The 27777-nt window shown below is 51.0% G+C and overlaps 1 protein-coding gene across 1 annotated transcript in view; it reads left to right on the forward strand.

Moving 5' to 3' along the window:
• LOC140427177 (UDP-glucose 6-dehydrogenase-like) overlaps positions 1-27777 on the forward strand; it is a 48588-nt gene that overhangs the window by 5178 nt on the left and 15633 nt on the right. The window contains exons 4-7 of the mRNA XM_072512753.1: positions 548-748; positions 4828-5025; positions 5934-6081; positions 20165-20259. Of these exons, the coding sequence (XP_072368854.1) occupies positions 548-748; positions 4828-5025; positions 5934-6081; positions 20165-20259 (642 nt within the window). The remainder of the gene's footprint in view (positions 1-547; positions 749-4827; positions 5026-5933; positions 6082-20164; positions 20260-27777) is intronic.

Here is a 27777-nt window from a genome sequence, read left to right on the forward strand (position 1 = left end):
GACCCAAGCCAGAATTGAACCTGGGACCCTTGAGCTGTGAAGCAATTGTGCTATCCACAATGCTACCGTGCTGCCCCTCAGCTAGCTTTCCCTTATGCTAATTACCTCAATCATAACCGCGTGGTGGTTATTCCATATTCTCACCAATCCAAGTAAAGACGTTTCTTCTGAATTTTATTTGGATTCATTAGTCACTGTGTCATATTTAGGACTTCTAGTTTTTTCCTCCCCATGGGTAGAAAGATCTACTCCACGTTTATTCTCGCAGATGTTTTTGCAAGATAAGGCATCAATGAGACCTCTGATAAAGTTGAAGAGGTCTTAAAAGCCTTCAATAACTATTTCAACCTGAGGAGTATGAAGGTTCTGGCAAGGGCCAAATTCCACAAAATGGCCCAGAAACCAGGTGATGCTTTTATTAATGACCTTTGCAGGCAAGTTGACGGACGCAAGTACGGCGACCTAAAAACAGAATTAACACAAGACCACGTTTTGCTGCGAATGTTGTAGACATGAATCATCTTCCTCTCCTGTCAATTCTTAATAGGTCAACACTCCCACAAAGACCTTTGGTATTGGCAAAGGCCGTGCTGCAGACCTGAAATACATCGAGGCCTGTGCCCGCCGGATAGCAGAGGTGGGCAATGGTGGCAAGATAGTGGTGGAGAAAAGCACGGTGCCGGTGAGGGCAGCAGAGAGCATTCGGAGGATCTTCAATGCCAACACTAAGCCCAACCTGTACCTTCAGGTAGGAGATGTTCGGTCAGGATCTGAATGGTGCCTGATTGCAGCAAGATCTCTGAATATTGATCGTGGTTGAGTTTTGACTTGCGTTGTCCAGATGTGAGAAATGTGCCACTAACAACGTCATGTTGTCTCAGCGTGCTTCACAGTTCATTAAAAAAAAAAATTTAGAGTGCCCAATTATTATTTTTTTCCAATTAAGGGGCAATTTGATGTGGCCAATCCACCTAATCTGCACATCTTTGGGTTGTGGGGGTGAAACCTATGCAGACACGGGGAGAATGTGCAAACTCCACACGGACAGTGACCCAGGGCTGGGATTCGAGCCCAGGTCCTCAGCGCCGCAGTCCCAGTGCTAACCACTGCGCCACATGCCGCCCACCCAAAGTGCTTCATAGTTAGTGAGGTATTCTTTGGTGAGGTATTCTTTCTTTTGTGATATTGTAAGTGTGTGTACATAGCAAAACCCTCAAACAGCAATATGGTAAATAGCCAGATCAGTTTTTGGAGTTTCGTTGGGTAAGGGATCAATATTAAGCAGGAAAATGAGGAGAACTCCTCTGCCTTTCTTCAAGTAGCACCGTGGTTTTTTTACGCCCAACTGAGAGGGCGGGGGTGGTCATCATTTCTAGGCCGAGATCAACTGGGATGGGTTCGAGAATCTCGCCACGGGCTCTGAAGCCACAAGCCTGAAACATCTCTCTCCGCAGATGCTGCCAGACCTGCTGAGTATTTCCAACATTTTCTGTCTCTATTCTGCCTTGTACAAATCCACGGTGGCTGTCTTTCATTAACTCCAAGTCCATGCTCATTTTTCTCTGATTGTCCTTTGTAAAACCTGATAAACTGACTGACCTGTAGTTAGAGAAATGCCCCCGGACTCTTTCTTCAATAAGGGTATCACATTTGTCACTACCGACCCTCGAACGGTGTATTTGACCTTCTCTAGCTATGGGAACTCCATCCATTAAGTCACCCAACCAGGCCGAATCACTAGGCGGAGTAGGAGATCTCCACCCCAACAGAACTCCCCTCCGGGTATCAACGAGGCAGAGGCGAGGACATCGGCCGTCACCCCCGTCTGCAGCATCGGTGAGTCCGAAACCCCCAAAATGGCCACCAGACGACATAAGCTCGATATCAAGAATCTCTGACATGGTGCTAAAGAAGGAGACCCAGAAGTTTACAAGTTTGGGACACCCATTCACCAGCCACCGAGAACAACGCTTGCATCTATCTCCACCCCTGAGAAAAAAACCACTCCTCCTCATCTTGGTCAAGTAGAGCGTAGCATTGGAAGAGGTTGAGTTGACCCTGTGAAGAGCTTCACTCCACCCCCCTAGCCATCAAAACCCAACTCACCCTCCCACTTCCTCTTCACCTCATCCAACGGGGCCTGCTCTGCCGACAGGATATGGCTATCAATGTCCAAAATCTTCCCCCTCACCCAACTCTGCCAGAGATGAGATCCTATTCCAGAGGGAGGGTGAAGGTGCCAAGGGAAATGAAGAGATCTGCTTGGACAGGAAATCACAGACTTGGAAATACCTGAATGAATTGGACCTCGAAGGACAGAGGAGATTCTCCCACTTCTGCAAGCCAGACTTACCATAAGACCATAAGACATAGGAGCGGAAGTAAGGCCATTCGGCCCATCGAGTCCACTCCACCATTCAATCATGGCTGATTTCAACTCCATTTACCCGCTCTCTCTCCATAGCCCTTAATTCCTCGAGAAATCAAGAATTTATCAACTTCTGTCTTAAAGACACTCAACGTCCCGGCCTCCACCGTCCTCTGTGGCAATGAATTCCACAGGCCCACCACTCTGGCTGAAGAAATTTCTCCTCATCTCTGTTCTAAAGTGACTCCCTTTTATTCTAAGGCTGTGCCCCCGGGTCCTAGTCTCCCCTGCTAATGGAAACAACTTCCCTACATCCACCCTATCTAAGCCATTCATTATCTTGTAAGTTTCTATTAGATCTCCCCTCAAACTCCTAAACGCCAATGAATATAATCCCAGGATCCTCAGACGTTCATCGTATGTTAGGCCTACCATTCCTGGGATCATCCGTGTGAATCTCCGCTGGACCCGCTCCAGTGCCAGTATGTCCTTCCTGAGGTGAGGGGCCCAAAATTGCTCACAGTATTCTTACCCCATGCTTACCCCATTCACCAGATCAGCATAACTTATCAAGTGAGGCACAATTGTGGGCTAACCGCTTTCCCAGATAACGAAAGCTAGATCTGGCCAGGCGAAAAGGCACTACCCCCAGATTGGCTCCCCCCGCTAGGGGATTCACCGGAAAGTATTCACTCTTATCCAAATTCAACTTACACCCCCGAGGAGCCAAAATTCCTGAGTAGCTTCATTATCTCATCAATGGTGGAGACTGAGCCCATTACATGGGAGCAGATCATCTGCATACTAGGACACCCTATCCTCCCTCCCGCTTTGTCCCCACCACTCAGTGGATGATCTTAGCACTATGGCCAGGGGTTTGATTGCCAAAGCAAACCGAAGCAGAGACAATGGACAACCCTGCCCTGTACTCCTCTTCAACTGAAAGTAACCCGAGCTCAAGGCGTTTGGGCGAACACTTGTGATGGGAGCCCTATACAAAAGATGAATCCAAGTTATAAACTTTGGCCCAAAACCAAACCTCCCGAGAATCTCCAATACATACCCGCCCTCGGCCCTATCAAACATTTTTTCGGTGACTATTGAGACAATCGCATCTGGTTTGGATGCTGGCGAGGGGGAAAAGAATGATATTTGATAATTGTACATTGGCCAATACCTGCCCACCCTTGACAAAACCCGTCCGTTCTTCCGGGATCGCCCCTGGAAGGCAGGGCTCCAACCGCAATGCCAGCAATTTAGCCAGCAATCTAGAATCAACATTCAACGAGGCAGGCCAATATGACCCACATTCTGTAGGGTCTTTATCCTTCTTCAAAATCGGGGAAATAGAGACGTGTGCCAATGTAACCGGCAATTCTCCTGGGATAGATTTCACAAACCATGTCCAATATCCGTGCGACCAACTGTCTCGCAAATTTCTTATAGAACTCGATGGGAAATTCATCCAGGCTTGGAGCTTTACCCAACTGCATTAAACCAGTACCTTTCATAATCTCCTCGGGGGGGCCCAACGGGGATTCCAACTTCTCCCTTCTCTCCCACTCCACCACCGGGAAGAACAACCCTTTATACTGCCTCATGGGTGAACTCCTCTCGGGGGGCTCTGGTCTATACAGCCTTCGATAAAAGGCTTCAAACGCAGCACTAACCTCCGAATGGGCGGAAACCAACCAGCCACCCGACTGCCTTACCTGCACACTCTGCTGGGAGGCAGCCTGCCACCTCAGCTGGTCCGGTAAAAGGCGAGTGGCTTTCTCCTCGTGTTACTGGAATGTCCCCCTCGAGCGTTGCAGGTGGCTCACCGCCTGGCTCGTTGAGATTAGCTCCAATTGCATCTGCAACTGTTTCCTACTTGCCAGCAACTCCGGTTGCCCTCCCCAATTTACATTGTGTGCCTTTATTGCCCTCCTTGTGTATTTTCTTTTTCTTTTCATGTACTAAATGATCTGTTTGAGCTGCTCGCAGAAAAATACTTTTCACTGTACCTGGGTACACGTGACAATAAACAAATCCAATCCAATAATACAAAGATCTCGTAAAAATTACAACAAACCCGCCCACAGCCCATGCTTCCTAACAAAAGCATCAGCTTCCTTCGGCGCATCAAAATAATAGTCATTTGTATCGTAAGTCACCCGGAGGTGTGCAGGGTATTCCACCCCAAACCGAGCTCCACTCTTAATTCAACACGGCCTTGGCCTTGTTAACCGCTGCTCGCCTTTTAGCCAGGTCCGGACCCACATCTTGATAGAGCCTAAAGCAAAACGTCTACCCGCTTGTTTCCTCGTGGGCAAGTTTGATAAGCCAAAGCTGGGTTCCATAGAGAGAAGTTATCTGGTACTGTTGATGCTTGACAGAAGAGCTCTCTTGTAGAATTCTCGAGTGTAAGAAAGTTGCATTTTGCTCAGTATAATGTGTGTAAATCTCTATATCGCTAGGTGCTGTCTAACCCAGAGTTTCTGGCTGAAGGAACTGCAATTGCTGATCTAAAAAATCCAGACAGAGTACTGATTGGTGGAGATGAGACACCTGAAGGTCAAAAGGCCATCCTGGCCCTCAAAAGTATCTATGAACATTGGGTCCCGGAGAACAAGATCATTACAACCAACACCTGGTCATCGGAACTGTCTAAACTGGTACGACGTCTCTTTTTAAAACATGGGAGGTTTTAAATCGGAGCCCCACGGGATTAGACTTGGGTCAGTCTTTTTGGTTTGAAACCCAATTATAGAAAGAAATGGTGCAGAAGGAGGCCGTTCAACCCATTGTGGCTGTGTCGCTCTTCAGCAGTGCTATCCCATTCATTCCACAGCCTTGTCAATCTTTAATTTGAAAGGGAATTGGATGAATAATTGAAACTTTACAAAAATAAATTTAGAGTACTCGTTTTTTCCAATTAAGGGGCAATTTGGTGTGGCCAATCCACTTACTCTGCACATCTTTAGGTTGTGGGGGGGGCGAAACCCACGCAAACACGGGAAGAATGTGCAAACTCCACACGGGAATAATTGAAACTTAACCATTGATTCTGCGTCCAACACGTTTCCACAGGAAATGTATCCCAGATTATGACCAGCTGTTTGTTGATTTGCATTGGGTAATACCTGTGTGGTTGGGCAGACACAGATAAACTATCTCTGCTGCCAGGGAGCGCCCTGTTAAAGAATGCAGAATCTTCGAATTAGCCTACTATGCAAGAATGAAACCAGCGAACTCAGTTTCCACCCACGTTATGGTCTCTCTCTCTCTCTCTCTCCCTCCATCCTCCTCCTCCTCCTCCTCCTCCTCCTCCTCCTCCCCCCCCCCCCCCCGGCCACCCCTCTCCAAAAGGCTGTGGTGTTGGGGATTAAGACTGCATGGGACAGGGTTTTTGTTGCTAAGGGATATGGAGTAAAGGTGGACAGATACAGTTTCAACCTGTGCATTAGCTTCTCTTAGACTGATGTGCTGTGTGACGTGTAGTGTTTAATGAAAGGTCTGTGTGTGTGTTTCCTCTCTCTTCCCCCCCCCCCCCCCCCCCCTCCTCCCAACACCCCTCTTGCAGGCTGCCAATGCCTTTCTCGCTCAGCGGATCAGCAGCATTAACTCTATCAGTGCCTTGTGCGAGGCGACGGGGGCCGATGTGGAGGAGGTGGCCCATGCCATCGGCACCGACCAAAGGATTGGAAGCAAGTTCCTAAAAGCCAGCGTTGGTAAGAATATCATTCCGCAGTGTACAGCGCAAACAGACCATTCAGCCCAAGCTGAATTTGTTGTTTAAGCGCCTCCTCTCACACAATTTCATCAAAACCACATCTGCAAATTACTCCTTTTCTTCTTCGTATGTTTCACTGAGCTTGTTTCACATCTATGCTACTTGTCTCAAGTAGTCCCTATGGATAAGTTCCATATTCTAACCACTCTTTGGGTAAAGACGTTTCTTCTGAATTCCATTTTTAAAAATAAGTTTAAAGTAGCCAATTCTTTTTTTTCCCAATTAAAGGGGCAATTTAGCATGGCCAATCCACCTACCCTGAACATCTTGTTGGGTTGTGGGGCTGAGACCCACATAGACACGGGGAGAATGTGCAAACTCTACACAGACAGTGACCCGGGGCCAGGATTGAACCTGGGACCTCGGCACCGTGAGGCAGCAGTGCTAACCACTGCACCGCCGTGCTGCCCATTAATTCCTTTTTGGATTTCTTAGTGACGACCTTTATATTTATGGTCCCTTAGTTTTGGACACTCCACAAGTGGAAATGTCTTTTATGTGTCTATCCCATCAAATCCCTCCAGAATTTCAAAGATTTCCGTCAGGTAACTCCTGAGCCTCCTCCTTTCCGAAGTCATAGTCATAGTATTTACAGTGCAGAAGGAGGCCATTCGACCCATCGAGTCTGAACCGGCTCTTGGAAAGAGCACCCTACCCAAGCCCACAGTGAAGGGTCTCTGTCAGTTCCGTCTTTCCTGATAGTTAGAACCTCTCAGCTTTGGTGTCAACTTTGTCGGCCCCAGGTCACTGTCCATGTGGAATTTGCACATTCTCCCCGTGTCTGCGTGGGTTTTGCCCCCACAACCCAAAGGTGTGCAGGTTAGGTGGATTGGCCGCGTTAAAATTGCCTCTTAATGCAGGTCAGGTGGGGTTATGGGGATAGGGTAGCAGAGTGGGCCGAGGTAGAGTGCTCTTTCAGAGGGTCGGTGCTGGTTCGATGGGCCAAATGGCCATCTTCACTGTAGGGATTTGATAGATTTTCATCCTGCCATTTTACCAATAAACTCTGGTCAAAGTTCACATGCCTATGACCTGTAAATAGGAGCATTGAGATGAGATCGCACAACCAACGATAGTGTCTATGGCTCATTTTCATTTACCATTCAGAGATGCGGTTAGCACATTCGGATTCCCAGACAGCCACATGTGTGACTAATGTTTGGGACAGTAAGAAGTCTTACAACACCAGGTTAAAGTCCAACAGGTTTGTTTCGATATCACTAGCTTTCGGAGCGCTGCTCTTTCCTCAGGTGAATGAAGAGGTATGTTCCAGAAACATATATATAGACAGATTCAAAGATGCCAAACAATGCTTGGAATGCAAGCGTTAGCAGGTGATTAAATCTTTACAGATCCAGAGATGGGGTAACCCCAGGTTAAAGAGGTGTGAATTGTGTCAAGCCAGGACAGTTGGTAGGATTTCGCAGGCCAGATGGTGGGGGATGAATGTAATGCGACATGAATCCCAGGTCCCGGTTGAGGTCGCACTCATGTGTGCGGAACTTGGCTATAAGTTTCTGCTCGGCGATTCTGCGTTGTCGCGCGTCCTGAAGGCCACCTTGGAGAACGCTTACCCGGAGATCAGAGGCTGAATGCCCTTGACTGCTGAAGTGTTCCCCGACTGGAAGGGAATATTCCTGCCTGGTGATTGTTGCGCGATGTCTGTTCATTCGTTGTCGCAGCGTCTGCATGGTCTCGCCAATGTGCCACGCTTCGGGACATCCTTTCCTGCAGCGTATGAGGTAGACAACGTTGGCCGAGTCGCACGAGTATGTACCGCGTACCTGGTGGGTGGTGTTCTCACGTGTAATGGTGGTATCCATGTCGATGATCTGGCACGTCTTGCAGAGATTGCCATGGCAGGGTTGTGTGGTGTCGTGGTCACTGTTCTGAAGACTGGGTAGTTTGCTGCAAACAATGGTTTGTTTGAGGTTGCGCGGTTGTTTGAAGGCAAGTAGTGGGGGTGTGGGGATGACCTTGTTTGGGACACCATGGGTCGAACCTAACTTTTGTTACTCATCGTTTGTTGCATCAACCTGGCAGTGATGGCCATTGGTCTTGTCCTCTCAATACGCCTGTTCTCCTGGGAACTTGAACCTGTTTTTGTTGGTAAGATGAAAGGTATGTTCACTCCCCAGTAGGGAACACAGTTGTCCGGTACCCAATACGGAACACAGTTCTCCGGTCGGGGTTTGATCAAGGCTGTAACTGAAACATTATTGTTTATTCTAGCACACCCTTGAGATTGAAGGAGAAAACGGCATTTGTCCTTTTGATTGAAAAGTTTTTTGTTTTTTTTAAATTTAGAGTACCTAATTCATTTTTTCCAATTAAGGGCCAATCCACCGAACCTGCACATCTTTGGGTTGTGGGGGCGAAACCCACGCAAACACGGGGAGAATGTGCAAACTCCACACGGACAGTGACCCAGAGCCGGGATCGAACCTGGGACCTCGGCGCCATGAGACAACAGGGCTAACCCACTGCGCCACCGTGCTGTCATCATTGGTGTAATGTCGGAAACAATTTGTACACCGCAATATCCCACAACAGCACGGTAGCCTTGTGGATAGCACAATTGCTTCACAGCTCCAGGGTCCCAGGTTCGATTCCGGCTTGGATCACTGTCTGTGCGGAGGCTGCACATCCTCCCCGTGTGTGCGTGGGTTTCCTCCGGGTGCTCCGGTTTCCTCCCACAGTCCAAAGATGTGCAAGTTAGGTGGATTGGCTGTGATAAATTGCCCTTTGTGTCCAAAATTGCCCTCAGTGTTGGGTGGGGTTACTGGGTTATGGGGATAGGGTGGAGGTGTTGACCTTGGGTAGGGTGCTCTTTCCAAGAGCTGGTGCAGACTCAATGGGCCGAATGGCCTCCTTCTGCACTGTAAATTCTATGAAAACACGCATGAGATAATGGCAGGATAATCCTTTTTCTGTCATTGATTGAGGGTTAGATATTGACCTCTGACACTGGGTTAATTGCCCTGCTATTTGGGAATGGAAGTGAATGCACAGTTTTCTAATTCCGAGGCATTAGAGCTATCCACTGAGCTCCAGATGACACTGCCATTGATATTGGTATTTGCTCACTTTTAATTATTACTTCAACTTGCAAATCACTCTCCTCGTTTCCATTCTTCATTTTTACAATCCCGTTTCTAGTTTCTCCCCATTTAACAAACACTTCCGAGTTATTATCTTTCTTGCATCCACAATCCCACTTCCCCAGACTGAACTCCATCTGATGGAGTTGTGCCTAATCATTTCCTCTCATTTACAAAGAAAGTATTTTATTTACTTATTTATTTATTTTTATTTTTGAAATTTTTTATTTAAAACAAATTTGTAACATTTCCAGAGAGAAAACAGGCCCGTATGCAAAGAGCCTTAACATAGTGAAAACAAACAGTGGGAAAGAATAAACTTCCGCTGTCATCTCTGTTTGTCCTGCCCCACGTGTTCAACTAAACTAACGTGGCTCTAGCCCCACCCCCTCCCTCAGGTGCTGCTGCTGTCGGTTTCCTGCGCTATTCCCTGAGAGTCTGCAAGCGACCTTCTCCCCCCAGGGGAACCCTAGACACCCCCCCCCCCCCTCCCCCCACTTGCCCACTTAAGTCTCCTCTGCTCTCCTTCCCGGCTGCCCCCCCCCCCCCCCCCGAGGCCTGCCCTGCGCTTGGCCCTAGCCCGCCCCCCCCCCCCTCCTAATCTCCCTGGGGCCCCCTGACCTACGCTAGCTACGCTGACCCCTGCCCTTGGCGCCTGTCTGTCTCCCGCCCGAGCACTCGGGCCCTCCCCCCACACACCAAGGACCCATTAACCTGATTGTACCTCACTGTGCCCTTTCAAGTCCCTTAACCAGCCCCTAGCCCCCTCTCCGAGGCCCCGCTCTCCTGCCAAAAGGTACCAAGTGCAGGGCCCCTCTCTCTATACACCCCCCCACCCCCCCCCCCTTCATGCTATCCCCCCAAAACACCCTACACAATGCGCCCTCCAGCCCCCACTCTCTGTCCCGGCTGTAAACAATCTTGGATAGAACATGACAATACAGGAGAATTTTTAAAAAAAATTAAATAATTTGTATTCAAATTTTCACAGAATATCAACAACAAAATACAGAAAGAAAAGAACAACCCCCCCATATACATAAATAATAAATTAACAGCCATCATCAACACAAAAGCAAATCTACGTGCCCACACAAGAAAAACAAACCAAGCCCCCCCCCCCCCCCCCCCGAGCTGCTGCTGCCATTGACCAATGTCTATCGTTCTGCCAGAAAGTCTAAGAACGGTTGCCACCGCCTAAAGAACCCTTGTACCGACCCTCTCAAGGCGAATTTCACCCTCTCCAATTTAATGAACCCTGCCATATCGCTGATCCAGGATTCCACGCTTGGGGGCCTCGCATCTTTCCACTGAAGAAGAATCCTTCGCCGGGCTACCAGGGACGCAAAGGCCAGAATTCCGGCCTCTTTCGCCTCCTGCTCTCCCGGCCCCTCTGCCACTCCAAATATTGCGAGCCCCCAGCCCGGTCTGACCCTGGATCCTACCACCCTCGACACCGTCCTCGCTACGCCCTTCCAAAATTCCTCCAGCGCTGGGCATGCCCAGAACATATGGGTGTGGTTTGTTGGTCCCCCTGAGCACCTAACACACCTGTCCTCACCCCCAAAGAACCGGCTCATCCTTGTCCCGGTCATGTGTGCCCTGTGCAGCACCTTAAACTGTATGAGGCTGAGCCTCGCCCATGTCCCTTCCTCAATTTCCTCTCCCAACCCCTCCTCCCACTTACCTTTTACCTCCACCACCGAGGCCTCCTCCTTCTCCTGCATCACCTGGTAAGTTTCCGAGATCTCATAAGGTATACCTCCTTGGAGGGAGCGGCAGCGGTGCCGTTGCCAGCGCCCCCAGACTCTTACCCACACAAGACGCTGTCTCCAGCCTCTTCCATGCAGCCCCCTCCCCCTCCATCTCCCACTTGCGCACCATCGTCGCATTGGCGGCCCAGTAGTACCCACAGATGTTGGGCAGCGCCAGTCCCCCCTATCTCTACTCCGCTCCAGGAACAACCTTCGCACCCTCGGAGTCCCTCGCGCCCACACAAACCCCATTATACTCCTGTTAACCTGCCTGAAAAAAGCCTTCGGGATAAACACGGGGAGGCACTGGAACAGGAACAAAAACCTTGGGAGCGCTGTCATTTTGATTGACTGCACCCTACCCGCCAGGGACAGCGGCAATGCGTCCCACCTCTTGAACTCCTCCTCCATATGCTCCACCAGCCTTGTAAAGTTAAGCCTATGCAGGGCCCCCCAGCTCCTGGCCACCTGGACTCCCAGATACCTGAAGCTCCTATCCGCCTTTTTTAGTGGGAGCTCACCAAACCCCCTCTCCTGGTCCCCTGGATGACCTACGAACAGCTCGCTCTTCCCCATGTTGAGCTTGTACCCCGAAAAGTCCCCTAATTCCCTAAGGATCCTCATTACCTCTGGCATTCCTCCCACCGGGTCCGCCACATACAGCAGCAGGTCGTCCGCATAAAGTGACACCCTATGCTCCTCCCCACCACGCACCAACCCCCTCCAGTTCCTTGACTCCCTCAGTGCCATAGCCAGCGGTTCAATCGCCAGTGCGAAGAGCAGGGGGGATAAGGGACACCCCTGTCTCGTCCCTCGGTGCAACTGAAAGTACTCTGACCTCCTCCTGTTTGTGGCCACACTCGCCATCGGGACCTCATACAACAGTCTAACCCACCTGACAAACCCCTCCCCAAACCCGAACCTCTTCAGCACCTCCCTAGGTACCCCCACTCTACACTATCGAAGGCTTTCTCAGCGTCCATCGCCACCACTATCTACGCCTCCCCCTCCCTCGCCGGCATCATGATAACGTTCAAAAGCCTCCGCACATTCGCGTTCAACTGCCTCCCCTTCACAAACCCCGTCTGGTCTTCATGGATGATCTGCGGCCCTCAATCCTCGTGGCTAAGACCTTCGCCAGCCCCTTGGCAACTGCATTTAGCAAGGAAATCGGTCTGTAAGACCCACACTGCAGGGGATCCTTGTCCTACTTCAGGATCAAGGAGATCAGTGCCCGGGACATCGTCGGGGGCAAAGCCCCCCCTCCCTTGCCTCATTGAAGGTCCTAACTAACAGCGGGCCCAACAGGTCCATATATTTTTTATAGAATTCGACCGGGAAACCGTCCGGCCCCGGTGCCTTCCCCACCTGCATGCTTCCTATCCCTTTGATCAGCTCCTCCAGCCCAATCGGGGCCCCCAATCCCGCCACCGGTCCCTCTTCCACCTTTGGAAACCTCAATTGGTCCAGGAAGCGGCCCATCCCTCCCCTCCCGTGGGGGCTCGGATCGGTACAATTCCTGGTAGAAGTCCCTGAAGACCCCATTGATGCCAGCTCCACTCCGCACCACACTCCCTCCCCTGTCCTTAACTCCCCCGATCTCCCTAGCTGCGTCCCACTTCCGAAGCTGATGCGCCAGCATCCGGCTTGCCTTTTCCCCATACTCGTAGACCGCCCCCTGGGCCTTCCTCTGCTGCACCTCCGCCTTCCTGGTGGTCACCAGGTCGAATTCGGCCTGGAGGCTACGCTTCTTCCTCAATAATCTTTCCTCGGGCTCCTCCGCATACCTCCCGTCTACCCTCACCATCTCCCCCACCAGCCTCTCCCTCTCCCCCCGCTCCCTCCGCTCCTTGTGTGCCCTAATGTAGATCAGCTCTCCCCTCACCACCGTCTTCAGTGCCTCCCATACCATCCCCACTCGGACCTCCCCATTGTCATTGGTCTCCAGGTACCTCTCTATACTTCCTCCGACCCGCTTGCTCACCTCCTCGTCTGCCAACAGCCCCACCTCCAAGCGCCACAGCGGGCGCTGGTCCCTCTCCTCCCCCATCTCCAAGTCCACCCAATGCGGGGCGTGGTCCGAAATGGCTATTGCCGAATACTCGGTATCCTCTACTCTCGCTATCAAGGCCCTACTCAAGATGAAAAAGTCGATTCGGGAATAAGCCGTATGGACATGTGAGAAGAATGAAAATTCCCTAGCCCCCGGCCTTGCTAATCTCCAAGGGTCCACCCCTCCCATTTGGTCCATAAACCCCCTCAACACTCTAGCCGCCGCCGGCTTCCGACCCGTCCTAGACCTGGAGCGATCCAGTGCAGGATCCAACACCGTGTTAAAGTCTCCCCCCATTATCAGGCCCCCCACTTCCAAGTCTAGGATCCGACCCAACATACGCCGCATAAAACCCGCATCATCCCAGTTCGGGGCATACACATTGACCAGTACCACCCTCTCTCCCTGCAACTTACTACTTATCATTATGTACCTGCCGCCATTATCTGCCACAATGCTCGACGCCTCAAACGACACCTTCTTTCCCACCAAGATCGCCACCCCTCGATTTTTGGCATCCAGCCCCGAATGAAACACCTGACCTACCCACCCTTTCCTCAGTCTTACCTGGTCTGCCACCTTCAGGTGTGTCTCCTGGAGCATAACCACATCCGCCTTCAGCCCCTTCAGGTGCGCGAACACGCGGGCCCGCTTAACCGGCCCATTCAGTCCCCTTACGTTCCAGGTTATCAGCCGGATCAGGGGGCTACCCACCCCCCTCCCCCGCCGACTAGCCATGACCCCTCCTCGGCCAGCCACACGCCCGCACCCCACACCCGGCCCGTTCCCACAGCTGCATACCCACGTCTCGACCACCCCCCCCCACTCGCTCCAGCTCCTCCTTGACCATAGCAGCAGCAACTCGATACCCCCCCCCGGGCTAGGACCCATCCTAGCTGATTTACTCCCCCCCCCCCCCCCCCCCCCCATTGCACTTCCGCAAGTCAGTTAACTCCTGCTGACCCCGGCCACTCCCGCCTCTCCTTCGACTCCTCCCATTGTGTGGCACACCCTCCTTTCCCGTCCCCATCCATAGGCTCTCCCCTCCCCCTTCTGTTCTAAGCGCGGGAAACAACCCTCGCTTCCCCGGCCCCAACCACTGCGCTTTCCACCTATCAGGCCCCACCACCTCTGACGCAGCTCCTTTTACAGGCCTGGTCCCCTCACCCCTGACGCGGGCCTCCCCCTCGGGGCCCCATCTCACCTCCAAGGGCCACCCCGACCAACCCAACCAAAACACTGCCCCCCCCCCCCCCCCCCCCCCCCCCCAGCCACCCTCACCGACCCAAAAGAGAAAAAACGAAAGAAACCCGGAGCAATACAAAGTCCCCCCCCTCGAAACAAAAATAAACATAGCATATCTACCGCAGTCCCCAATCGCCCGTCCCGACCCTCAATCTGTGTCCAACTTCTCGGCCTGAACAAAGGCCCACGCCTCCTCCGGAGACTCAAAATAATGGTGCCGGTCCTTGTAGGTAACCCACAGTCGCGCCGGCTGCAACATGCCAAACTTCACCCCCTTCCTGTGCAGCACCGCCTTCACTCGATTGTACCCAGCCCTCCTCTTCACCACCTCCGCACTCCAGTCCTGATATATCCGAACCTCCGCGTTCTCCCACCTGCTGCTCCTCTCATTCTTGGCCCACCTGAGCACACACTCCCGATCGACGAACCGATGGAACCGCACCAGCACCGCCCGCGGAGGCCCGTTAGCCTTGGGCCTCCTCGCCAGCACTCTATGGGCACTTTCCAGCTCCAGGGGCCCCTGGAAGGACCCCGCTCCCATCAGCGAGTTCAACATGGTGACCACATAGGCCCCCACGTCCGGCCCCTCCAGCCCTCCGGGAGGCCCAGAATCCGCAGATTCTTCCGCCTTGACCGATTCTCCATCTCCTCGAACCGCTCCTGCCATTTTTTGTGGAGCGCCTCGTGAGCCTCCACCTTTACCGCCAGGCCTAAGATCTTGTCCTCATTGTCAAGAGATCTTTTGTCGAGCCTCGCGGATCGCCACTCCCTGGGCCGTCTGTGTCTCCAGCAGCTTATCAATAGACGCCGTCATCGGCTCCAGCAGGTCCGTTTTAATCACTCTGAAGCAGCGCTGGATACCCTCCTGCTGCTCTTCCGCCCACTGCATCCACGCTGCCTGGTCTCTGCCCGCCGCCATTTTGTCCTTCTTCCCTCGCACCTTCTTCGGGTCCACCACCACTTTTTTTGTCGCCCCGCTCCTAGTTGAAGCCATATACTGAAGGGGAGCTGTTGTAGACTCCTTCCCACACCGGGAAACGTCGAAAAAGTACCGTTGGGGGCCCTGAAAAGAGCCCAAAAGTCAGTTTTTGCGGGAGCCGCCGAATGTGCGACTTGGCTCCACATAGCCGCAACCGGAAGTCCCAGTACAGGATAATTTAACAAAGCGCCGCCACACAAAAGCTCGGAGAGCCCAGAGTCCTTTAGTTCAAGTTCAGCTGCTTCTGTTAATAAATGTCCACACCTAGCCAGAGCAAATTAGGTCAACAGAACGCCGTCACTGTACAGCACTGAGAAAACTAAGTGCCTGTTAGTTCAAGTCCAGCTTTTCTTTAATAAAAGTCCAAACCTGTTCTGGTGTCTCAAAGTAGTAGTGGAGTTCCTCAAACGTAACCCACAGCTTCGCAGGATACAGCATTCCAAACCTCACCTTTTTGTAGAGGGCTGCCTTTACCTTGATGAATCCTGCGCGCCTCTTGGCCAGCTCCGTTCCCAAGTCCTGTTAGATGCGCACCTCGCAGTTCTCCCATCTGCTGCTCCTCTCCGCCTTGGCCCATCGCAGCACACGTTCCCTGTCAGCAAGCCGGTGAACGCGGACCACCAAGGCCCTCAGTCGGTCGGTCGCCCATTCTGGGCTTCCTTCCGGGGGCTCTATGCGCCCCATCCAACTCCAGGGGTCGGGGGAAGGCCTCCGGCCCATCAGCGCCTCGAGCATACCTTTCACGTATGCACCCACATCCGACCCCTCGCAGCCCTCGGGGAGGCCAACGATCCTCAAATTCTGCCTCCTGGCTCTGTTCCCCAGCTCTTCAAGCTGCACCTGCATCCTCCTCTGGCGGGTGTTCAGCTCTTCCACCTCGTGCTCCAGCTCCGCCACCATGTCTGCCTGGCTGGAGAGCTTCCCCTGAGCGCCTTCTTCTGGACCGCCTGCGCCTCGACCATTCGGTCCATCACCGCCCTCATTGGGTCCAACGTATCCCTCTTCAATTCGGCGAAGCAGTTCTTAAAAAAAACTCCATCTGTTGCTCCCTTGGCCAGTGAGTCTCCGCTCCCTGGTCCCTGCCGTCCGCCATGTTTCACCGCCTGGCCTGGGGTCCCCGCTGCTCCTGCTTCGATCCTTGCCGCTCCACTCAACCACTTCTGGACCAGCTGCTCATACCCTGGGGGGATGGGGAAGCCTCTTCCCTATCGTCCCCTCAACCTAGCCAGGTCCCGTAAAAGTCCGTTCAAAAGGTCCGTTTGCCCATCGCAGGCGGGAGCGATCCGACCTGCGACATGCTTCCTTGAGGGCGCCCCTTTTGCTCCAGAAAGTATTTTATTGCAAACCTGTATCGAAACAGATTATAACAAATAAACACCCTGGGAACATATTTCCCAGCAATCAACTATACAGTCTGTTCAAATTTTTTCACCCCCTGCGACCAACAGTTCCTCAAACACGGTCACAAACATCCCCCACCTTTTCTCAAACTCCCCTGCTGAGCCCCTTAACTCACACTTTATCTTCTCTAACCGCAGGAAGTCGTACAGGTCACCCAACCATGCTGCTACCCCCGGTGGTGATGCCGACCGCCACTCCAGCAAAATTTGCCGCCGTGCAATCAGAGAGGCGAAGGCCAAGACATCGGCCTTCCTCCTCTCCATGAGCTCCGGCTTCTCTGAAACCCTAAATATTGCCGGGCCCACCTCCTCGTCCACTATCCTGGCTAAGACCGCGAACATTCCCACCCAGAATCTTCCCAATTTTTCACAACCCCAAAACATGTGCGCATGATTCGCTGGCCCCTGCCCACACCTCTCACACTCTGCTACCCCCTGAAAGAACCCACTCATTCTCGCCCGAGTTATATGCACCCTGTGCACCACCTTGAACTGTATCAGGCTCATCCTTGCACAGGAGGAGGTCCCATTTGCCCTACGCAGTGCCTCACTCCATACTCCCCAATTGATCTCCCCTCCCAACTCTGCTTCCCATTTCTCCTTGATCTTCACCACCCGCTCACCTCTCTGCTCCCCCAGCCACTTGTATATATAATCCCAATTCTTTCCCCCACCCCCTTCCACATCCGGAAGCAGCAGTCGCACCAGCAGGGTGTATCCCGGCAATCTGGGGAACCCCTTCCAGAAACTTTTGTGCAAAGTCCCTAACCTGTAGATACCTGAACTCACTCCCCCTCAGCAGCTCTACCCTCTCCCTGAGCTCCTCCAGACTGGCAAACCCTTCTTCCAAATACAGATCCCTCACCTTGATCAGCCCCACTTCCCTCCACCTCCTGTATACACTATCCCCCCCCCCCCCCCCCCCCCCCCCCCCCCCCCCCCCCCCCCCCCCGGCTCAAACTCATGATCCCCGCACAGCGGCGTTAGCACCGACATCCCTTCCACCCTAAAATGCCTCCTCAGCTGATTCCATATCTTCACCGTGGACTGCACCACCGGGCTCCCTGAATACCTACTCGGAGCCATTGGCAATGCTGCCGTCACCATAGCCCTGAAACTGAACTCCTTATTAGATTCCTCCTCCACTTCATCACTTTATGTTCCTTTGTAACCGCCTGCTTCTATCTTCACTTGTTACTGTCCCTCGTAACTTCGTGTTATCAGCAAACTGAGATGTACAGCTCTCCATTGTTTCGTCCAAGTCAATAACAAATATGGTCTAACACAGAATATTTACTGCTGAGATGAGGAAAACGTTAACTTTTATTAACACATTTCTAAAAGTGACTATATCTTGACCACGAGGTTGTGCAGGAGAGAGCCAGGTCATGAAACATTACATCCCTTTGTGATAATATCTATTGTCTCATTAGCATATCAGTTAGAATGAACCCCTGAGACTACATCCCTGACTTGAATTTATTTTTTATTGGGCAAACCACTGTGGGGTTTCACTAGCCTATCCAAATGCGTCTCCAGCTCTTTTAGGAGGCGATGGGGATTTGAGTCCAGTGGGTGGCCCCTCGGGCTCTGCTGGGCAAAAGGAGAATTTGTACATGGCTCCAGTTCAGCAAACTGGTTGTCATTTGCATGTCTTGATGAATGTAGCACCTGTGTCCTGTTTGGTTGCTTCTGTGTGTCAACCAGTGAACGTTTGTTCCGACTGACTGGACAATTATCTGTTTGGATGAGGTAGGACCATGGATGTGCTGTCTTTTCTATTTAGATTTAGAGTACCCAATTATTTTTTTTCCAATAAGGGGCAATTTAGTGTGGCCAATCCACCTAACTTGCGCATCTTGGGTTGCAGGGGTGAAACCCACGCAGACACGGGGAGAATGTGCAAACTTCACACGGACAGTGGTGTCTTTTCAACCTTAGCGAGCTTCGTATTGGATCCTAACGGGCTCTTCTGGTTGAAGATCTGGCAGGGTGTGTGTTTTGTTCCTCAAAGGTGTCCCACAACTGTTTGGAATGATATTTCACCTTTTCTCCAAGTCATCAGCTTGTGCACAAGCATGCGTATGTGGGTAAGTAGGGAGCTGAGTTTTCAGTCATCTAGGTGCACTCAGATCGAGCAAATCTGTGTCTCTGGTTCGGCCACACGTCTTGGTTGAGACCTGCTCAAAGTATTCCAGTAGTGTCAGAGATATGTTCACATTTGTTCTTTCACTCGCTGACACAGATATTTACAGAGTCCATTAGAGTGAGGAAAGCGTTAACTTTATTGTAACATTTCTAATGGTGACTACATTTAACCACAAGTTTTTCCAAGAGAGGGCAAGGTCATGAGACATTGTAACTTCCTGTCATGATGTGTACTGTCTCATTAGTACATCATACAGTTAGAATTGCCCATGTAATATTTGAAACACAGAACACGTTGCTGGAGAATGCCACGATTCCCATCCTGTTAATCAGCGCAAACACCCTTTATTCTGAAGGTCTGTCAGCCATTTTCCAACCCAAGTCAAAGGTTGATGGAAAAAAATAATAGGTCTTCACTTCCTGTGTGGGACCTTTATTGAATGCCTTCTATAAGTCCATCTGGATGACATTTGTAGACATCCCCTTATCTATCTTATTCATGACCGCCCCAAATAAAACTCAACTGGATCAGTCAGAAATGATTTGTCTTTAACAATGCCTTGTTGCTCTGATTAGTCTATTTTAGATCATAGATCATAGGTCATAGAATTTACAGTGCAGAAGTATGCCATTCGGCCCATCGAGTCGGCACCGGCTTTTGGAAAGAGCACCCTACCCAAGGTCAACATCTCCACCCTATCCCCATAACCCAGTAACCCCACCCAACACTATGGGCAATTTTGGACACTAAGGGCAATTTATCATGGCCAATCCACCTAACCTGCACATCTTTGCCCTGTGGGAAGAAACCGGAGCACCCGGAGGAAACCCACGCACACATTTGGAGGATATGCAGACTCCGCACAGACGGTGACCCAAGCCGGAATCGAACCTGGGACCCTGGAGCTGTGAAGCAATTGTGCTATCCACAATGCTACCGTGCTGCCCTTTATTCCCGCGCTTATTCACACCCCATCCTAATGATGTTCCCCACAGATCAGGTTGGACTGATAGGTCTCGAGGTACCTAGTTCCTCTCTCCCACCGTTCTTAAATAATGACTTGGTATTAGCAAATCTCCAATCTAGGGGCGGGATTCCTGAATCACAGGAGCTTTGGAAAAAGTAGGACCAATGTTTCTGCTATTCCCTCACCTCCTTCGGGTGGAAACTTTCAGGTCCTGGCGATTTATTTATCCTAAGTCCCATTATTTTCTCCATTGCCCCTCCATTACTAATGTTGAACCCCCCCAAGTTGCACCCCATTCATTAAATAATTTTTTGTTTACCTTTCCAATTGTGGTATTTTATTCTTCAACTCTTTTTGTTTAATTCAATTGCAGGCTTTGGAGGAAGTTGCTTTCAGAAGGATGTTCTCAATCTGGTTTATCTTTGCGAGGCCCTCAACCTTCCAGAGGTCGCCCGGTATTGGCAGCAGGTGAGAATTTTCTGAGGAATGAATGAAACCATAGCTCCTCCATTCGGAAGCTTTCCAAAAACATGCAACTGGGTTCTTCCAGCAGCCGTACTCGAACTCGAGCATTTCTCGTCATTGGTCAATATATTCCATGGAGATACCATTGCCTCCCGGGTCACAGCCATCCTGATTGGACACGTGATCATTATCCAGGCATTCACAGCCTAACACCATTTGTGAGGAGCGTCCCTTCGTAACCTGTTACGACACCCTGGGCTAGTGCGCGGTCAATTCCAGCCCCACGGGCCCCAGAGGTGACAACACAAGAACGTTCACCAATAATTCTTAGAAAAATACACAAAGTCTTTGGCCCTTAGCTGCTCAATAATCACAGTCACCAGGTTTGTAAGTTTAAACACAAATACTGTTTATTTATGCCAAGAACTATCGTGAAATATGCAGTAAATACAACTGGATAACGTCAAGCTAATACCTACCATCCACTTTAACTGTCCCACACCCACACACACACACACAGACAGACGGGTGGAAAGGGGTAAAAATAATAGGGATGAAGGTCAAAAGATAAGAATCTTTGCTTCAAATGGTGGTTCTTTAGTTCACTTGCCTCACAACAAGCTTGCTGATCACAGTCTCTGGTTTACAGCTTGCAGAGTCATCCATTCAGGGTCCCCGCAGTACTCACAGGCAGCAGGCTTTCTGGAGAAACACCTTAGTTCTCATCAAACTAGGCCTTCAACTCGAGGTTTACATTCAGGCCTTTCTGGAGAGACGCTTTGTTTCATTTCAAACCTTGCTGTCGGCTCGTGCTTTGACTTTGGGCTTCTGCCTAGACTTTCTGGAGAGCGAGTCAGCCTTCACAGTGGCCTTCTGTGGAGAATTAGTTGGATCTCTTTTGGAGAAGTTTAGTTAGATTCCTCCCCCCCCCCCCCCCCCACTCTCCAATCAGGCTGCCAGCATCAAAGCTGAAACCAAACTGGAACCTCGGGACTCTGAAAAACAGCCTGGTGGGATCTACCATTACCACCAAGCCAGGGGATCAACCCTGGCTCAATGAAGCGTGCAGGGGAGCATGCCAGGAGCAACACCAGGAATACCGAAAAATGAGGTGCCAACCTGGTGAAGCTACAACACAGGACGGCCTGTGTGCCAAACAGCATAAGCAGCAGGTAATAGACCGAGCTAAGTGATTCCACAATGAACGCATCAGTTCGAAGCTCTGCAATCCTGCCACATCCAGCCGTGAATGCTGGTGGACAATTAAACAACTCACTGGAGGAGGAGGCTCCACAAATATCCCCATCCTCAATGATTGAGGAGCCCAGCACATCAGTGCAAAAGACGAGGCTGAGGGATTTGCAACAATCTTCAGCCAGAAGTGCCAAGTGGATGATCCACCTCGGTCTCCTCCGGAGGTCCCCAGCATCACAGATGTCAATCCTCAGCCAATACAATTCACTCAACATTATAAGCCATGATCGTGACAAATGGCGGAGCAGGCTCGGAGGGCCAAAAGGCCTCCTCCTGCTCCTATCTTCGATGTATCTATGTATATGTCAAGAAACGGCTGAAGGCACTGGATACTGTGAAGGCTCTGGGCCCTGACAATATTCTGGCAATAGTACTGAAGACTTGTGCTCCAGGACTTGCCGTACCCCTAGCCAAGCTGTTCCAGTACAGCTACAACACTGGCATCGACCCGGCAATGTGGAATATTGCCCAGGTATGTCCTGTACACAAGAAATAGAACAAATTCAACCCAGCCAATTACCATCCTATCCGTCTAATCTCCATTGTCAGCAAGGTGATGGAAGGAGTCATCAACGTGCTATCAAGCAGAATTCAATCAGCAATAACCTGCTCACGGACGCTCAGTTTAGGTTCCACCAGGGTCACTCAGCTCCTGACCTTTGTTCAAACAGGGATCAAAGAGCTGAATGTCAGAGGTGAGGTGAGAGTGACTGTCCTTGACATCAAGGCCGCATTTGACCGAGTATGGCATCAAGGAGCCCTAACTAAACTGGAGTCAATGGGAATCCGGGGGAAAACTCTCCCCTTTTGGAGTCATACCCGGCACAAAGGAAGATGGTTGTGGAGGTTGGAGGTCAATCATCTCTGCTCCAGATATCACTGCAGGAGTTCCTCAGGGTCGTGTCCTTGGCCCAACCATCTTCAGCTGCTTCATCAATGACCTCCTTTCCATCATAAGGTCAGAAGTGGGGATGTTTGCGGATGACTGCACAATGTTCAGCACCATTCGCGACTCCTCAGATAATGACGCAGTCCATGTCCAAATGCAGCAAGACCTGGACAATATCCAGGCTTGGGCTGACAAGTTACATTTGTGCCAGACAAGTGCCAGACAATGACCATCTCCTATGAGAGAAGATCTAATCATTGCCCCGTTGACATTCAATGGCATTACCATCGCTGAATCCCCCACAATCAACATCCTGGGGGTTACCATTGATCAGAAACTGAACTGGACTCACCATAGAAATACTGTGGCTACCAGGGCAGGTCAAAGGCTAGGAATCCTACGGTGAGTAACTTGCCTCCTGACCCCCAAAGCCTGTCCACCATCTACAAGCCAGAAGTCCGGAGTGTAATGGAATACTCTCCACTTGCCTGATTGAGTGCAGCTCCAACGAAACTCGACACCATCCAGTACAAAGCAGCCCTCTTGATTGCTATCCCTTCCGCAAACATTCAATCCCTCCACCACTGATGAACAGTGGCAGCCGTGTGTCCCATTTACAAGATGCACTGTAGTAACTCACCAAGGTTCCTTAGGCAGCAACTTCCAAACCCATGACCACCTAGGACAAGACCAGCAGATATCTGGGAATCCCACCACCTGGAGATTCCCCTCCAAGTCACTCACCACCCTAACTTGGAAATGTATCGTCGTTCCTTCGCTGTCGTTGGGTCAAAAGCCTGGAACTCCCTCCCTAACAGCACTGTGGGTGTACCTACACCTCGAGGACCGCAGCGGTTCAAGAAAGCAGTTTACCACCACCACCTTCTGGAGAGCAACTAAGGATGGACAATAAATGTTGTCCTAACCAGCGACACCCACATCCCCATAAATTAATTTACAAAGATCCAATCACCACCTGTTACAGGGCAGAGCACAGCCTTTTGGGCCAGTTCATTGGCCTCCAGCCAAATCAATCAAACAAATCCCTGCCGTTCTCCATCATTTGTGCTGGATGGTCTACATCTCCTGCAGCTCATATCCTGTGCTTCAATTTGCCTCCAAGACACGTGCCCATTAATCATACATGAATCAAAAATCATAGAATTTACAGTGCAGAAGGAGGCCATTCGACCCATCAAGTCTGCAGTGGCCCTTGGAAAGAGCACCCTACTTAAGCCCACGCCCCACCCTATCCCTGTAACCCCACCTAACCTTTGTGTACAATAAGGGCAATTTATTATGGCCAATCCATCTATCCTGCACATCCTTGGACTGTGGGAGGAACCGGAGCACCCGGAGGAAACCCACGGGGAGAACGTGCAGACTCCGCACAGACAGTGACCTAAGCCGGGAATTGAACCTGGGACCCTGGAGCTGTGAAGCAACTGTGCTAACCACTGTGCTACCATGAAAAATGTAACGGCAAAAATAAAAGAATGGGGAAATCAGGGAATAAGCAGGAAGGTCCCTTACAAACCACAGAGAAGCCAGACCACCACATTCTTAGAGTAGCAAAGAATGACCAATAAGTACCAGGGTTGCCTCCTGGAAGTGCCCAGGTAACTTACCCCTTCCCTGAAGCATCAGTGTCCAAAGCGCAGACTCCAGCTCATCAACAGGGAAGCAAAGTTCTTCAGACTACAGGCACTTCCTGTTGATGTGGCTCCTGTTGATCACATCAGTGTCCACCTTTACCCACATGCTACAGCTGTGACACATCACTTGTCCTGCCATCTTTACTGCATTTTAACCAAATAGGGTTCAAGTGTGGGAATACCACTCAGCTGCTATCCATAGTCATTTTGGTGGAGTTAAACTAGTTAATGCTATAAATGTAATGCCATGTTTGCCTCCCCGCCCCCCCCAGTACCAGTTTAAACCGCTGCCCATTTTGGGGAATCACCTACCTGCTCACCTAATTCATGTCTCTGGGCTTGAACCGCACTGTCCACCTGACTAGCACAATGGTTAGCACTGTTGCTTCACAGCTCCAGGTTCGATTCCCGGCTTGGGTCACTGACTGTGCGGAGTCTGCACGTTCTCCCCGTGTCTGCGTGGGTTTCCTCCGGGTGCTCCGGTTTCCTCCCACAAGTCCCGAACGACGTGCTTGTTAGGTGAATTGGACATTCTGAATTCTCCCTCTGTGTACCTGAACAGGGGCCGGAATGTGGCGACTAGGGGATTTTCACAGTAACCTTTGCAGTGTTAATGTAACTCTACTTGAGACAATAAAGATTATTATTTATTACCAAATTCCATCACTTACCAAACTCCGAGTTCAGCACAAACTCTGGATTAAGGGCCTGGTCATTCAGATCTCGGTTAAGGAGATTTTTCTTCATGCAGGCGGTTGTGAATCCTCTGCCCTGGGGGAGCTGGATGTTCCATCGTTGAGTAGATTCAAGTCTGCAATCAATAGGTTTTGGGGAATTGCCATGTGGACTGGTGAAGAAAGTGAAGATGAAGGTAGAAGATCAACAGTGGCCGTATTGAATAGTGGAGCAAGTGCGATGGACCGAATAGGCTATTCAACCATTTCTTATCCTCTTCTGTCCTCCGCTGAAAGCATAACGTTGGCATCAGTTGAGCTCGGGTTGAGGTAGTGGGATTGAAAGGATGTGTCTATGAATTTAAACTTGACATTTGCAAACTTTGGAAAACCACTTTAAGACTGAAATGCAGATGACGGCACGGTGACGCAGTGGTTAGCACTGCTGCCTCACGGCACCGAGGGCCGCACGGAGACGCAGTGGTTAGCACTGCTGCCTCACGGCGCCAAGGGCCGCACGGAGACGCATTGGTTAGCACTGCTGCCTCACGGCGCCGAGGGCCGCACGGTGATCCAGTGGTTAGCACTGCTGCCTCACGGCGCCAAGGGCCGCACGGAGATGTATTGGTTAGCACTACTGCCTCACGCCGCCGAGGGCCGCACGGTGATCCAGTGGTTAGCACTTCTGCCTCACGGCGCCGAGGGCCGCACGGTGATGCAGTGGTTAGCACTGCTGCCTCACGGCGGCATGGCCGTACGGTGGCACAGTGGCATTACTGACTCACGGCGCCGAGGGCCGTACGGTGATGCCGTGGTTAGCATTACTAACTCATGGTGCCAAGGGCCGCACGGTGGCACAGTGGCATTACTGACTCATGGCAATGAGGGCTGCATGGTGGTTAGCACTGCTGACTCACGGCACCGAGGGACTCACGTTGGCACACTGGTTAGCACTGCTGTTTCACGGCACTGTGGACCTGGGTTCGATCCCGGCCCCGAGTCAATGTCCATGTGGAGTTTGCGCATTCTCCCCGTGTTTGCGTGGGTCTCACCCCCACAACCCAAAGAGATGTGCAGGGTAGATGCATTGGCCAGGCTAAATTGCCCCTTCATTGGAAAAAAAATAATTGGGTACTTCTTAAAAGAATAAATTTAAAGACTGAAACTCAGTCTGTGTTTTCTTTCTCTTGTTGGCTGGGGTGGAGACTGAAGGAGTTAGAAGAAATTTGAACAGCAAGCAGGGCAGAGCGGGATTAATCACTGGTCACGCATCACACGCTGAAATGCATACGTGCTTGGTAGTGATTGGACAATGCAGCATTTGCAGTGGTCAGATAATATCACATGCATTCACTTACAATGTAATGAAGTAATCTAGTCGTGTAGAAATAATTGGGCTGATAACCGAGCACCACTATGTAACTTTATTGGTGAAAACTTAAAATATCACTATCTGTAGATCGGACGGCATGGTGGCACAGTGGTTATCACTGCTGCCTCACAGCACCAGGGATCAGGGTTCAATTCCAGCCTTGGTGATTGTGCGGAGTTTGCACCTTCTCCCCGTGTCTGCGTGGGTTTCCTCCGGGTGCTCCGGTTTCCTCCCACAGTCCAAAGGTGTGCAGCTTAGGTCAGGTTCTGGGGATAGGGCGGGAGAGTGGGCCTATGCGGGTTGCTCTTTCAGAGGGCCAGTGCAGACTGAATGGGCCAAATGGCCTCCTTCTGCACTGTAGGATCCTACGGTAATTCTATTCTATATTTCAATCAGCATAAACCGGTGGTTTGTAGCTTTTGAGGGAGTCCATACCAACCCAAGATGGAGCACGTGCTTAAATGAATAAACCGGTTTGAACCAAAACTCTCGCGTCTTGTTTGGTCCTTGCAGAATCAATGTAGATCTTTATATCCATATCAGACACCAAAATTGGACAATTAGAGGTCATAAATATGAGTCACCGGTCAATCCAAAAGACAATCCAAAGAGAAACTTCCTTGCCCAGAGTGGTCAGAAGGTGGAACTCACTCCAATAGAGAGTGAATGAAATGAACAGCATTGGTATGTTTGACAGGAAGCTGAGTAACACAAGCGGGAGGAGATTTTTTTTAATAAACAATTTTAATGAGGTATTTTTGGCATTACAAACAACAACGGTATAAAAACAATGTATGAAGAACAAGAAACATAGTGCAATCACCGACTCCCATCCCACCAAGACCCGCCTAATTGACCCCCTATTCTACACTACCCCATGAGTTCTTTGCAGATGTCTGAGACGCTCCCCTCTCCCACCCAACTCCTAGACACTACCCGATCCTGGATCCCCCTTAGTGGCAGGAGTGGGAAGGATGATGCCTGCGTAGAAAGTCCCGCACTTGTAAATATCTAAATTCGTTCCCCCTTGCCAACCCAAACTTCTCCTCCAGCGCCCTCTACCTAGGGAAGATCCCCTCTAAGAACAGGTTCCCCATCCTCTCAATTCTCGCCATACCCAAAAACCCCCATCCAAGCTCCCCGGGGCAAACCGGTGATTGTCACCTATTGGGGACTATTCCGATGCTCCCACTGCTCCAACATACCTCCTCCACTGATCCCAGATCCTCAAGGCCGACACCACCACAGTGGCTAGTGGTTACGGGTTCAATTCCGACCTTGGGTGACAGGGTGGAGTTTGCACATTCTCCCCGTGTCTGCGTGGGTTTTTCCGGGTGCTCCGGTTTCCTCCCACAGTCCAAAGATGTGCAGGTTAGGTAGATTGGCCATGATAAATTGATACATCTGAGTGGCTTCAGTCAGAGGCCAGTTATTCACTACTCAAAATGTGGTGGTCTCCAGCACAGTGGAGTACCTCGCCGGCGGGAACGGCAGAGGGGCCGTTATCAACGCCCCCAGACTGGTGCCCCTACATGAAGCTACCTCCATCCGCTCCCAAACCCACCCCGCCCCCACCACCCACTTAGGCGGGGGGGATATGTTAACGGGGTTGAGGTGAGGTGGGCCTGGGAGGATGTTTGTCTCAGCATCGTAAACGTGAGCGTGAACCAGTTGGGT

This window comes from Scyliorhinus torazame, chromosome 7 (genome assembly GCF_047496885.1).
Source record: "Scyliorhinus torazame isolate Kashiwa2021f chromosome 7, sScyTor2.1, whole genome shotgun sequence".
Taxonomy (NCBI): domain Eukaryota; kingdom Metazoa; phylum Chordata; class Chondrichthyes; order Carcharhiniformes; family Scyliorhinidae; genus Scyliorhinus; species Scyliorhinus torazame.